The sequence below is a fragment of the Vidua macroura genome, chromosome 7 (genome assembly GCF_024509145.1).
Source record: "Vidua macroura isolate BioBank_ID:100142 chromosome 7, ASM2450914v1, whole genome shotgun sequence".
NCBI classification, from domain to species: Eukaryota; Metazoa; Chordata; class Aves; order Passeriformes; family Viduidae; genus Vidua; species Vidua macroura.
Genome location: NC_071577.1, coordinates 12191867 through 12206444, shown reverse-complemented (window position 1 = coordinate 12206444; position 14578 = coordinate 12191867). Strand labels below are relative to the sequence as shown.

Genomic DNA, 14578 nt, shown 5'->3' with positions numbered 1-14578 from the left:
GGATCAATTGTGTATTTTTTTTCATTTTAAATATCAAGGCTTTAGAAATACTTTTTAATTGAAGAAATAGCCTGAAGTATGCAGAGAGAGAAAGAATGGACTTTTGGTTGGAAATGCTCATAAAAGAGGATAATGAAAGGCATTAAAGGAACTAAACAGTTCTAGCTTCTTCACTTCACCAGATTGTAGGAAATGAGCTCTTCCTTGAGACTGTCTTACACACCTTGTGTCTACCCTTATTTAGTACACCTGCTATTTTTGCTGATGTCATTGTCTGTGTCGATTTTGCCTGATCTGGAAAGACCAGCAGGAAAGCAGGAGTGTAGATAATGCAGGTGCTTAACCAATTGTTGCAGACACACAGATCCCTTTAGTTCCCTGGAAAGTGTTTTGAAGCAGAACTGTTCTGATTTGAGTCTAGCTATAAGGTTTTAACACAGATCACAGAAAGTACTCACAGTTGTGAATCTTTATTCAAAAAAAAAGTCAGCTTGCTAAAAACCAGACTAGAAGTATTTGCTTAGACATTTTTCATACACTGGCATAGTGGAATTCTCTACAGCCACACTAAGAAAGCACACTGTGAGAGACAGGCCATACCTGTCTGTACTCACTCCTCTGATCCAGGAGCAGCTCTCTACATACACTTCCTCACACACCTGTTCAGCTTTAGATTCGCACTCAAAGAGAGGGCTGTTGGCACCAAATGAAGACACGTGTAGAGTCAGACGTCACAGCTCACTTGTCCCGGGCTCCTTTTGCCCGGCAGCTGAGCCTCCTGGCTGCTGGGCTGAAGGCTCATCCCCGGGAGGCAGCGGTGCCGGCAGCGAGGGTCTGGAGCCAAAGTAATTCACGAGCCTCTGCCTCGTCACCGCGACTTCTTCTTGAAAAGAGTTTATTGTGCGGCTGCCAACTTTGCACTTGAATCAAAGCGAGAGATTGAGCCTTTCAGCTGAGCAGTTTAACTGTGTAGTTCAGACAAATTCCAAGCCCTCCTCCTCAGGCTGCATTCAGGTATCAGTGCTTCACGATAGCAATCCTACCCTGGTCAGCCCAGAGCACAGCCCTCCCTGCACAGCTATCGGTGACTAGCCTTGGGGCTAAGTGTCTCCACCTGAAGCTGCTGCTTCTGATATTTTTATACACTCTACTTAGAAATAAAGTTATATTATAGCCAAGACCCCTTTTGTACCTTGAAACATTGCTCTAAATCATTCACAGTTCAAGTTAGGTAATACCACTTTCTCACTCTTAGTCCACCTTCTAAGATATCACTGTGCCACGTGATCCTATTTTTTTGTACTTTAATCTGTTGTACGATGACCTTAAATGCTTAACCTTGACATCCACCAGGTATATATTTAATACAGAACATTATTAGCAAGGCAGAGATCTTATTTGTGCAAACCCACTGGTAAGTAATATGCAGAACCTTTTACTGTTCCTCATCAGGGAACTTGGTTCACTTGATTCTTACTATCCGTAGGATTAGGGCTCATATATCAGCTGATCTTGATCAACTGAGCAGCTCATCTGTGTGCTTCTGTTACATGCCAACACTGTGGCATGAAACCCCAGAAGCGGGGAGGAGTAAAATATTTGAAATGAGCTTTAAAGTTTAATTAGGCAGATTTATATGTTAAACTGGACATGTGAAGCAATAATCTGGTCAAATTTTTTCTTTTCATATGTGTTGTTCATCCCTCCTGATAATGGTAGAGCTGCTCGTTGTTGAGTTTTGTGCATTGGTTATTGCACCCTATATATTTTTTTTCCTGCTGTAATGAGTTGTTGGAAAAACACTTCTAAAGGAAACAGGTTTACATTCAAAAGCCAGACAATAAATTACACTGGGAAGTGCTTAGGTGCAGATTTCTTAGCCAATAACGCACATAAATTGTTACTTCAGAATAAGTCATGTTCTAGCCTTAGACAATCATTCCTTGTTGATGCTTGGAAATCTTAGTGGGAGAAGTTGTTGTTTATATTCTAGCTCTGAATTTCAGATGATGTGGTTATCACTTACAATGAAGGTCCTCAGCCGTGTCATCTCCAGCATGTAGTACTCCTCCATTGTCAGCTCATCAAAGTGCTTGGGAAGGGATAAAAAGTCACAGGTGTGACGTTTGGTGTGTTCCTCCCTGCAATGTAAACCCAGAGTAAGAACAGATGTTAAACCCATAGAAGTTTCATTTCAGAAGAGGAAGAGATCTGTACAGGCAGGTCTCTTTAGTACTTGTGCTGTCTATCAGCAAAAATAGTATCATACAGAAAAGATGAAATAGATTTTAGTTGAACAATTTCACAGTTATTGGGCAAGGTAAGCTTCCAGTTTTGTGAACTCTCATAGTGGATACCAGCAGGGATATGAACTCATTGTAAAATTACAAAAGAAATTTGGAGAGATACTTCTCAAGAGCATTGTTATGTCTGTGCTTACCATGGGTCATCATTTGGCTCCCAGCCCACCAGTTCTAACAAGCAAAAGAAACATTTTGCCACATCTGGTTCATTTGCACTTGGACAATGGATGAAGCCAGCCTTTGCCATCTGCAGGGAACAGTTTAGAAGTTTACAGCATTATCCCACACACACACACTACACATGTTTCCTGACGCTTCAGAATCATATCTAGTCATGACACCAAAAATTACATTTGTTTCAGTAACCGAACACCTTCTCAGGTAACACTAGCAGTATGATTGATCTGAGATTCAGGCTGGCAGTGTCATGTATGTACCAAAGTAGAAGTTGGATGGATTTTTTTATGTAAATAATTTCCATTCTGAATTTGAAGTAGTGATCATTCCACTACTTTATCCTTCCTGACGGATCCGTACTTGTTTAATGTAGGCTGCTTTGTCACGAATAGAAATTTGCAATTAGACTATGTAATACAAGAAATTAATTTTTGAATGACAGAAACAAACAAAAAAAAAAAAAGGAACAAGAACAGTAACTATTAAAATCTGTAAGCAGACTGTGGACTGAACACAGAAAAAACAGTCAATCCCAGTGCAGTATTTCTGAGCAGGGAACAAGGGAACAGAGGAAAGCTGAGTATCTAACATTTCATCTTCAGGCTTAGTGGACTCCTCTTGAACCTGAATATACTTAACAATGACTTCACATTCAGACATAGCACATATAAATTAAGGCAGAGGCAAAACAACCATTTTCAGACTTACATTCTCTGGAGTGCACTTGCAGTTTTTCTGGAAGGGCCACTTGGTGAAGGTTTTTAAACGGGTCTCATATTCATACATGTCCTTAAAGTCAGTTAAGAGCTTGGAAGCTGAGCTAAGCTCTTGCAGCAGGGTCTCCATCTATGAAGCCTGCAGTCAGTGTAAGGCAGAGCCTCCCTCCTGCTCTCACATTTAAGGCCTTTGCTAATAGGTGACACTTTGCACCTGCAGAGCAGGGGAAGGCCTAACGGAGCCTTCGTCCCTTCCTAAAGGAGCCTCAGACCCTTCCAAACACAGGTGAGTTTATGGGCAGGACAACCAAGGGAAATGAAGCTGCTGGAATTTCTTCTTCTTGTGTCACAGTCTATGTCCTTGGTCACACTGTATATTTTTTAACTGAAAGCACCTATGGTAATTGCAGATTTTACAATTGAAATGTCAAAAACTGCAAGTTAAAAACTCTAGTTACAAATACAGAAACCTTGCATATAAAGTTTTAAAAATACTATCCTGATTGCAACTAAAGGGGTTGAATTGACACTGCTATTTGAATCCTTCAGTGTTCCTTGAATTTCATATTCAGAGATTAATTCTTAGGATTGTCTTTGCAAATAGTGTTGCATTTCTTTAAAGAGGAGGTGGTTATTTTATAAGTATTCAGTTCTATTTTAAAATATAGAGCATGGCCAGATGCTGGATGAAAATATTTTAAAGGTGTATATTTGTAAGGGTTTACAGTATCAAAGCATTAAGCTGTCATTGTATAAACTGTCTCTTATTTTGGTACAGAGTCCAGTTAAATTCAGTAGAAGTTTAAACATCAGTGTCTTTAAGACTACTGCATGCAGCAGCTTTCTAAGCCATGATCTTAACACCTCTGAAGGATGTTGCATTGTGAGACTTGAAAATTTAAATCTTCTCTGAAATACAAATGGAGTAAGTGCAGAAAATCATCCAGCCCATTATTCTGTCCAGATGTGGTGACAGAAATTAGATAAAAGAACATTTGTATGGGACTTCCAATGTCAGCTCTTAGGGCATTGTTTTTCCTAGATTTACAAATGCTACATCATTGATTCCTCTGGGACTGTACTGATGTCTATTTTATATGCAGGAATACTGTCCTTGAAATTTATATTCAGATTTTTTTTTCCTTTTTCCAGATAATACCAATGGTGGAAGAATTTATCATTCATAACCTGGGCCCTCCAAGCACTGATATTAATAGTTTCTCCTGGTGCTGACTCCATGGCAGCCCTTCTTAAGTCTGCTGATGATCAGGTATCTTAATCTCTTTTTTACTGTAGTTGATGTTTGTGTGTGTATGTGTGTACATGTGTGAGTGTATTTGTATGAAGCAAGGAATTTAGTTTAACTAAAAGTTGAAATGCCAAACCAAACCCAAAACCTGTTTTTAACTGCCCAAAAACATGGTAAAATTGATCACATGCTTTTCTTTAACACAAGACACTAATTCATGCATATGGATTGTTTTCAGGAATGAATAATTTGTCTGTTGTTTAAAAGAAACTGTAGGATAAATAGTTTATCATCTTGTGATGTCATGACCTATATAAATAATTAATTTGTGTCATTTCAAATGAAAAATGCAAAAATGGAACAAAACCATAATAGTTTAAATGGTTCTTGTAAGCACTCTTATCCGAAAATGCTATTTTTTCCCAGTATGTGTAAGGTATTATTTAATCAAAACCACCACAGTAATATGGGACCTTGGAGTCCTGGGTGGTATTTATACATCAGAATTGAAATATGCATTTTGTTGGGGTTTTTTTGCTATGATTGTTGTTATGCATTTAAAACAAACAAACAAAAAATTCCCAACAGCTCAAATTAGTTCTTATGTAGAAAAGTACTGCTAGAATACTAGAAAGTAAGATTATACATGTTATAACACATTATAAAATGTATTTCTTGCATTGCCTGCCTATAATTCGGTCAGAATTCTGTGCTGTTGAGAATGACAGGTACATTTCAAGTCTTCGGCCACCAAGCTGTAAAGGTATTCTGCATTTTATAGTAGGTTGTCTACATCCTTCAAGCAAATATTGTTTGCAGAAGTGTTCTGAAACTGTCAGAATTTCATAGGTCCAGATTAAATGGATGGGTAGTTGGAGCTTTTCACTGAAAGATACACAAGATGTGGCATGACATGAAAGAAAATATTTAAATTGCATTTTAAACTATACAGTACATTAAATATCTGTTACCCACTGTCTGATCCCGACTTTTACAATAAGTGCAGAAAACCTGTGAGTAATGGTGCAACTTTGTAAATCAGTTAAAGCCGACCTAATGAACGGGTATCTGTGATCTGGGGGGAGAAGGCCTCAGAAATGAAATAGTTGTGTTCCACTGCCAGGAAAGCAGTTTCAATTACTGCCAATAGTGGAGTAAATTTATTTTTTATTTTATTGCTTGTCTCATACTTCATCAATTGAAACTAATATTGCTATGGCATTAATAATACAGCTCTCTAGGTGTTTTTTTTAAAAAGGTAAGACTGGGAAAACCTGTCCACTGTTTTAATAATTGGATGTGTCTTTGCAATCATATTTTACATTATTTTCCATTATTTGTCTCTAATTAATGTAGCTTATCTAAATGAGATTGAATATTTACCTAAATGGTCTCAATTGAAAACCAAATCAAACATTTCTACCTGATGTCTTTATGTAAAGGCCGGAAATCGAACTTGGTAAGGATAAAAAAAAAAGCTAAAATATTGTATGAACAATATTTTATAATACAGCGGTGTTAAAAAATGTACAGGTGCATGGTCTCATACATACAGTTGTATGTAAGGTATATATTTAAATGTACACAAATAAATAGCTTTAAAAAAATAAAATTGCTTTGAGATTTTAAGAGACTCAGGAAATGCTGCTCATGACCATTTAAAGACTTCCTGCTGAAGGCCTTGGGTTGTCAAGAAGAGGCTTCCCCTGCCTCACAAAGTGTGCGAGCAGAAGAAGCTGGGCTCAGAGTGGCTCAGCTCTGCTGTGCAGGACAGGAGAAAAAAATGAACTACTCCTGCAAGGTGTAAAATATCCTACTGCCACCCCTGATGGCTGGCTGTGATTTATTCAGTGCCAGGGACAAGGCCAGCCCCTGGGCTGCTGCAGAGTGAAACCAGCCGGGATGCAGCTGAGGAACTCTGGCACAGGGCGTTTCCTTCCCTGCCCGCACAGGTGGGTGTTTGCCATGCAAGCCTCTTGGGAATTTGCCAGCAATACATGGCACTTCTTCATGTTCCAACTTCCTAAGCAGCCCAGCATGGCCAAAGTCTGTTAAAAAGTTATGGATGGGCAGGAACGGGGGTGTCCCTTTCACTGTCAGCCTGCAGTGATTTTGGTTATTAACATGGCTAACGGGTAAATTCAAGCAATAATGTGATTAACAGGCAAGTGACTCAAGCAACTTCACCGAGGTGTTTCTTTCCTGAAGGACAGTGGGGGTAAGGGGGGTTGTGAGGGAGATATCCTCCTATTACATGACCAAAGGTTCTGAACAAATTACAAATACAGTTCCTGGCAGGGAGGGAACCCTTTTTTTTTGCCCTGAAAGATAATTTGTATGTAGCAAACATTTAGTGGTACTTTTTTTGACTGGTTTTCTTCATCCCAGTTCTCAGTGCATCACCCACTCTTGCCTTCCTGCAAATAATTTTCTTTTTATCACTCATAATTTTATCTTTTTATGCACCTTATCTTTTTATGTCCAGCTTCTCCCAACCTCAAGAATTTAAGCATGTTTGATGTTCTAAATAAATAAATAAATTTTTAAAAATTACGAGCACAGCTATGGCCTTGTGATAGCATACATTTATTTTAGAAAGATGTCGAACAAGTAGAGATAATTTTGGAAAAGTTTTCCATAAACTTGTATCCAGGGAGTTTCAGCTGCATTACTATGGAATTTTTGGTGCTATTATTCTTCAAAAGCAGGAATGGCTGGGTGACTTGAGGGATTATTATTAAAAAGTATTTGAAGGGCTGGAGATGAAATGGTTCAAGCATGAACTAGCAGAAGTAATTAACAGCTTTTAAACTTTGCAGTGAGAATTCTGGCTGCCTTCCAAGTGAATTACGGTGATACTGATAGGGCTGCCCAGGGAAGTGCTGGGCTGCTGCTCAGATCACTGTCCTGTTTTCCTGCAGGAGCTGCCAGCTGATGCTCCTCACTGTGACTGGGGAATGCAATTACAGTGCCAGAGGCACTGACACTGGGATGGGCTCTGCAAATGTTCTGAAGATGTTATTTTCCTCGCAAATCATTACAAATGTCAATTATGTACTTGATCCAAGTGGTGTTTATTTTGCCCCTCCTAAAGGAGATGTATGTCAGAACAACAGAATTACCAACAGCTTTTTTTTTTTTTTAATAGATGTATGTTTACTGTAACTGATGAGTCTCAGTGTTTACTCAGTCATTGTTTGCTTGGTGGCTTAATCTCACCTTCTATCAGGCCTTTTTCACTGACTTCTAAGAAAGGGATATTATGTAAACACTACCCAATTACTGTCATCTAAATTGACTCTGTGTGAGTCAGCACTCAGGGGACAGTAAGTGACAAACACAGCCCAGTGAAGTTAAAAGCATTTTAAAATAGGCATAAGAGAAATAGCTCATTATATCTACTGGAGGCAGAGAGGCCACAATAATCAGCTTAATTAACACAGGAGTTGTGTCAGTCATCAGCAAAACACCTTCAGGCACTTGGCAGGCAGTGGGCTCAGAGAGGGGCTGCAACCCCTTACACTTGGGATCTCATTTTAACGGAATTTTCGTCAGCTCCCAGAATTTTTCAGGAATTGTATCTTTGTATCTTTTATATCTTAATTAACACACTTTATTCATCACTCTAGGAAAGCCTGTGGTGGTTTTGAAGTACAGCTTGTGGCCTCTTGTGGGCTGGTTGGCTGCTTCTGCATCTTTTTTTTTTTTTGTCTAGAGGTATTTTTTCCCCACCTTGTCTCAGTACTGAAGCTGTACTGAATATACAAAGACACTTACACAGAATCCTTTCCCAGAGATCTTTGGAATGACTGCAAATGCTGCCGTTACCAAGGATCAGTCAGGAACACAACTGCTATTTGATGATATTCTTACCACAGGTATGATGCAAAGCCGCACACCCTTACCTTAATTTTCTACTGTGTATCCATGTTGGTATGTTCACATTCCCTCCTGAGTTTTCACTGTACTTTATTGTGTTGTATCTCCATTCTCGTGAAATTACTTTTCCACCTAAGAATGTTTTAAGGCTTTTTTTTTTTTGGGGGGGGGGTTGTATTTTTTTTTACTGTCTTCCTGAGGAAACATTTTGTGACTGTACAGTCAGTTCCTATATCTCCTACTTCCTCCAGCTTTTAACAGTTTTCAACCCTTGGCCAGTTCTAGTCCAGTTTGAAAGCCAGGTACAGTCTAGTGCCACCATAGTTCTGGAGGAAAAAAAAAGGCACATCTGTAAGCAACTGGATTTTGTTAGTTCTAAGCTAGGAACTTTTACTGCAGTAATAGAAGGAATCCTGCTGCTTTAGAGGAAGGCACTTGCAGCAGTGCCACAGTGAATGAAACAAGAACAGTGAGGAGGGTTTACAGTTAATAAACTCAGACATGCTCTGGGCAGACAACGTTTCTGAAGAATGGGAGTGAGAATTTCCCAGGATGGGCAGCTTTCTCCAGAAGAGGCTATGGACCTTTTCCCTGAGCAGTCCAATGACTACAGGATCAGCCAGATGATCACAGTAACTTTCCATGGAATCCCCCAATTCACTGTTCTTGTTTTCAGTATTGCTCCTACCTGACTGCCCTAGACATTTATGTTGGTGTTTAATTGTTTAAGCAACCCTGTTAAGCAAAGTATTTTGACACCTTCCTTTTCAGAATTTCTTTTAGGGGCTTGTAGTGATGTCTGCTGAACTGAAAGGAATACTAAACACAAAAGTAATCAAACCTTAAGAAGCTCAAGAGAAATATCTGCTCCTTGAATATTTTTTTTATTTTCTGAAGGCTCCTTATGTATAAGGAACATACATAAAATGAACACAACACTGTTGACAATGAACAAAACAGCATTTGATAATTTCCAGCTTTATAAAATTTTTAAAAAATGATTTAGTTATAACAAAAAAACCCAATAGCTCAGCAAGTTATCTTATTGGACCATTATCACATTTTAAACCATAGACTCAGTTGTTAATGGGGAGAGGAAAGAAAAAAAAAAATAAAAAAATAATCACACTGCATCTAGCAACTACAACATTTTCTAAGCATAATCACAGCGGATTGAGTGCAATGTGATTTACATCAGAATTCACATGGGATGTCACACAGTGACAGCATTGTAAAATATACAAGTAACATTTATGCTCTCCAACAAATACAAGTTAAATGAGACTCTGGATTCAAGCCAAATGGAATGTTGAAGCCAAGTAGAAATGTAGTGGAATTCAGATTGTCTGTAACATGACTCAAAAGTGTACATTAGAATCATCTGGAATTCAATACTGGTGGAAACATAGAGAGGTCACAGCTGTTACACTGCTCTGTTACTCTTGCAATAAATACTAGAAAATAAAAGTAAATCTATGTTCCATGAAAAATACAGTACCTACCTTCAAGGACCACAATTTTCCCTTGTCTGAAGATGGTCTTGGAAGGAAGTTAACTATTTTCCTACAGAGGCAGTGTATTGAGCTATAACCACATTCCAACTAATACAACAGTAAATATACTACTGGAAATACAGAAATCTTCATTTGAAAAGAATTAAGAGAAATAAATCTTAAAAAAAGCATTTGACAAAACATCAGCTGCATAATGACCCCCTTATATTTCAGAATTAATAGAAAAAAAAAACCAAAACAAACCAAAACTTAAGTCAGTCAGTTTAATACAAAAGAAACAGAGATTGTTTAAACTCAGATCTTTAGAAGGTATCCAGGAAGTTTTGTCTCATTGACCTAACATGGGCACTATGCAAAAATGTCATCCAGGAGTTTTACACTGCCGAAATTCAGCAATCTGAAGCTAACAACAAGTGTGTTTGCTAATTAGGATTCTACACTAAACATGTTTAAAGAGGAAAAAAGAAAACCTGAGTTCAGAACATCAAATGGCTGCATGCCTGAACTCTGGGCTTTTGGCTTCTTCACTGAAGAAACTGCACCCTTCTTTGAAATGGACCCTTAATACTGTTTCCTGATACTGCATTAGGAAGAAATACTGGCAACCAACTGATACCTTTAAAACACATGAGCTGCTCTCAGTAAAAGCTAAACTGACCAATGAAGCTTCCAAAGTAAAGGGCCACAGGAAACACGGGAACTTGAAATGGAATGCAAATACCCACTGGCTCTCATTAAAGGCGTTAGGATTAGTGTTTTTAGCAGCTACACTGGCACCAAGCAGACCGGAACTTTAAAACTTACAGCACACAGTCAAAGTACAGCTTTTACCTGGCATACACAGTAGAGAGACAAACTGGGTGTTTTAAAAAAGAGCTACTACCATGCTTAGGACTGGTACTACAGAATCAGCTTGCACTCCCCACAAACTCACAATTTATTTTTGTTTTTAAGGAGATGGGTACAAGAACTAACTCATGTTGGCAATAAATGCCTGTCAGCACAATCTGATCTAGGACAGCTGGTCCCAGCAAGTTAAGGCCCAAATTTTCAGTCTATTCTTCTAAATGACACATACCATGGTTCTACCACATCTGCTTTTTAATAATCTAATTTAAATACCAAAATTGTAAAAAAATATCATAGAAATGAACTCCTTTATACTGGAAGTAGAAATCTTCTTACATATTCTTTACTGCCAGAAATGGCTGGTGTCACAATGTCTGATATCAAGGCATTGTAGGAACAGATTTGATGCGCTGTTACAGTATTGTAAATACCCTACCAGTACAACATATACAGAGCATAATTTAACCCTTGTGTCTAGCTTCAGGAACTAGCATCTTGCACCTTGGTTTAACATGAAGAGGAGAAAACAGTCCAAAATAATAATTTTAGAAAACGGAGAAATTCCCACATGGATTCTCTTGTTAAAAGAGTTTGCACAAATTCACAGCCACAATTCTTCAGTAGTTTATGCTGCAAGTGGCACACAATACATGTTTAGCATCTGTAAGAAAGAACCAGAAACAGTTCAATAACTCCAAGGTCAGGGATTTCCCCAAGCTAACACTAATTCTACTGCATTTTGCATTTTCCTACTAATATCAAGGAACAAACATCAAATAAATCTCAGCTGGGGAAAAACATCATCAAACTGACCCTCGACAGAAGTTACACTTTGCAGAGTACATGGCAACAGCCTGCCTTCTTACACAGGAGCTTTGCAATGATGGAGTGCAGCTTAACACAGCTTGTAAGAATTTAAACAGTGTTTAGGCTTGGGGTTTATTTTTAAAAAATTACAGCCATGTCCTGCTGTAATACTGAATACTTGAGTCACCACTATGCAGAAAAATCAGCACAGGATTAATACGTGTATATACAGATGTGCACACACACAAGTGTATGTCTGCACATCTGTCTATATCTATATAGATCTATACATACAGAGAGACAGCTAGGAGCTACTCAAGATTCACGTGGCACTAAAAATTTCCTTGGGTTCCTTGCACAGGTGTGAGTTTCAGCTGTAACTATTGGAATGGTATTTTCCCAAACGAGATCTTTCCCTGTACTTTTTCTTTCTTAAGCAAGCAGTGCTCCCTACACAGCACCCTGACCTTGGCCCTTATTTCTCAGATTTAGTGTTTCCTAAACATTGCTCACTCGAGTTTAGGAGCTGTGTTGGGTAAGCTCATCTGATGGGATTAGAGAAAAGCAGAAGCTACACTAGGCAGAAGGGAATCTCCTGTCCTTGTGCAAGCAGTGCAAGCACCACATGTCCTCTGAGCAGTGTGCACACAGCCACACAGTGCAGACTCAAAGCCAGACAGCAACAGATTGGAACCACAGTGATTACCAGCATCAGGTCAAAACTGGATGTCAAGCACTATTTTGTCTTCATAGAGGGCAATCACCAGCATGATGGCAAATCCAAGAAGCAGGCCTAGATTCTGAAGAATAAACTGCCCCACAGGACAGTAACCATGCTCTTCATTATCTCCATCTCCATGAAGCATTTCTGGAAGCTAAAAGATACAAAGCAATTTAAGAAGTTATTTCACCTCTATTCCATTTATCCATAGACATGTTTACAAGATGATATTGTCAAGAATAAACACTCCAGGGTTCAGATATAAAACCAATACACTAAGGCACAGCTTAAACTCTACTGAACAACTACATTCAATAAAAACATGATCACACGATGTATTTACAAAACAAACTAAAAATGCCTTTCCTTGAACTTTCACCTGATCATCCATGTAATTGAACATTAAGTTCCTCAAGATAGGGTGCAGCCCAATATTCTTCAAGTTCTGCTCTTTTAATTTTAAAAGAATTCAAGTCATGCTCAAGTAAACATGTGACTTTGATTAATGTAGCCAGTCATTTGTCATTTGAGACGCTTACACATACTCACATGCACATCCCTTTTAAATATGGGAATGACAGCTACAAAGAATTCAAGAGCAATTTTACGTTTAGAAGAATTTATGGAAGTTCTGGACATTCTGGATATTGCTCACCTATGAGGAAAAGTCAGTACTGACAAAATCAACTAATAGTAGTGCTCTTGGAAATGTAAAAATAAAGTTTTGTGTTTTACAAAGCCATCCACATAGAACAGAAGTAAAATATTTACAAGGAAATTAATTCAAGAAAGCAGGAGGTAAATGTTAAGATATGGTTATTGAGAGATGCTTCTGCCTGAATTAAGGTGCAAATGAGACCATACACCAAAGTCAAGAGTCAGGATTTTATTTAACAGCAAATATGAGGCAGAGAGAGAAGGAAATAGGAAAGAGAGAGGAGGGAGAGGAGAAAGAAAGAGTGAGAGAGAAAGATGAAGCAGAACATAGTCACCACTTTTGGATCCAGCCAGTGTCTCCTTGGTCCTCATCACCCTGGCTTCCCTGGTGCCAGGGAACTCCTAACTTGTCACACATTTTAGCAAACAAAGGCTTGATGCTCATTGGCTATGCAGTTCTCTTATTCTACTGGTTAAATGATTCCCTCACTTCCAATGCTAATTAGTCCCATCCCAGTCTCTCTCTCTTCCTTTAAGTCGGTGCCTCCCTCTGGAGTGCTGGGCTATGGCCTCCCCCTGCTGGGCCCAGCCAGAGCTCATTTTCAGCAGAGCTAGTTTGCCTTTGCATCCTTCTCCCCAGCTTTGTTTACTTCTCCTTAGGCCTGAGATAATTGGACAATAATCCCATCTTAACGTTACCTTAAGTCAGGACTATACTCATCGGGAATGGGGTGGGATTCCGTGGTGGCAGAGGAGCAGTTGCTTCTTTGCACAGTTTGCTACAGTGGGCAAAGTCCTTTGGTGATTTAACAGTGTTTGAGACACTTTAAGTCTCACAGTAATTCCTTCAAGGAAGGAATTATTACAGGAATTCCTTCAAGACTCACTTAGTACAGAAAATGATAATACAGAAGAAAAGGGAAACTACTGCTCTTCATTAGATCAGCTATGACAGTTTGGGTTATTCCAAGAACTCGAATACTGCCCAATAGACAGTGACATCAAAGCTGCTAAAACCCCAAATATATTACCCATCTTGTCTTGTATTACTGTATTTCTAAAAGATACAAAAAAACTTGATAATTAATTTGACCCACTGAGTATTTAAATATTAAAAAAACCCAAAAAACAAACAAAAAAACCCCCACCAATTCATCAAAAAACAAAATCCAAAAGCCCCCGCAATTGGTGTGAAAAATGTTTAAATGGTTATCACATATACACTAGGACCAGGCAGCTCCAGAGCAAGCTGGAAATTACAAAGTGCTGTAAGGTCATTAAGAATAAAGGGCTTCACCTTTGCATTACTGTAATGGGCTTTAACAGTCTGGATATTTACTTTGACAGCACATCTAAAGATGACTAAACATTTTGCTTTATTGATAATAAATGCTGATGTGACCGGTTTCAGGGACCATATAAAGAATGGTCCAGTCAATTAAAGAAAACACCCTTTCGAAGTTGAAAGCTTATGGTGTCAGTACTAGAGATTAAAGGAACAAAAACTGCAACAGATAAATTTGTTTCCCAGTAAGATGAAAATATTCAAGTTGGACTATACAAGGTACCCCTTCAAACCAAAACAAGTGTGTCAGGAAGGAGGATATTATGATTACTCTAAGTTATCACAAAATGAAGTTTCATGAAAGAACATGGAAAACCTGGAGGATTTTGAAACGCCTGAGTTTAGGTGAAACACCTGGAGA

The 14578-nt window shown here is 38.6% G+C and overlaps 2 protein-coding genes across 4 annotated transcripts in view; both read right to left on the bottom strand.

Annotated features, from left to right (window-relative positions):
- Window positions 1-731: 731 nt before the first annotated feature.
- Window positions 732-3326, bottom strand: LOC128810067 (baculoviral IAP repeat-containing protein 5.1-like). Its single transcript, XM_053982610.1, has 4 exons — window positions 3189-3326; window positions 2441-2550; window positions 2027-2141; window positions 732-920 (listed from the first exon to the last, which is right to left on the bottom strand). Exons 1-4 carry the CDS (start codon window positions 3324-3326, stop codon window positions 732-734), a joined length of 552 nt encoding a protein of 183 aa, XP_053838585.1.
- Window positions 3327-9189: 5863 nt separating this feature from the next.
- SLC39A10 (solute carrier family 39 member 10) overlaps window positions 9190-14578 on the bottom strand; it is a 34151-nt gene continuing 28762 nt past the window's right edge. For all 3 annotated transcript variants that reach the window (XM_053982609.1, XM_053982608.1, XM_053982607.1), the window contains exons 10-11: window positions 12201-12369; window positions 9190-11348 (exon numbers count right to left, since the gene is read on the bottom strand). In XM_053982609.1, the coding sequence (XP_053838584.1) occupies window positions 12211-12369 (159 nt within the window). In that variant the 3' untranslated portion in view covers window positions 9190-11348; window positions 12201-12210. The remainder of the gene's footprint in view (window positions 11349-12200; window positions 12370-14578) is intronic.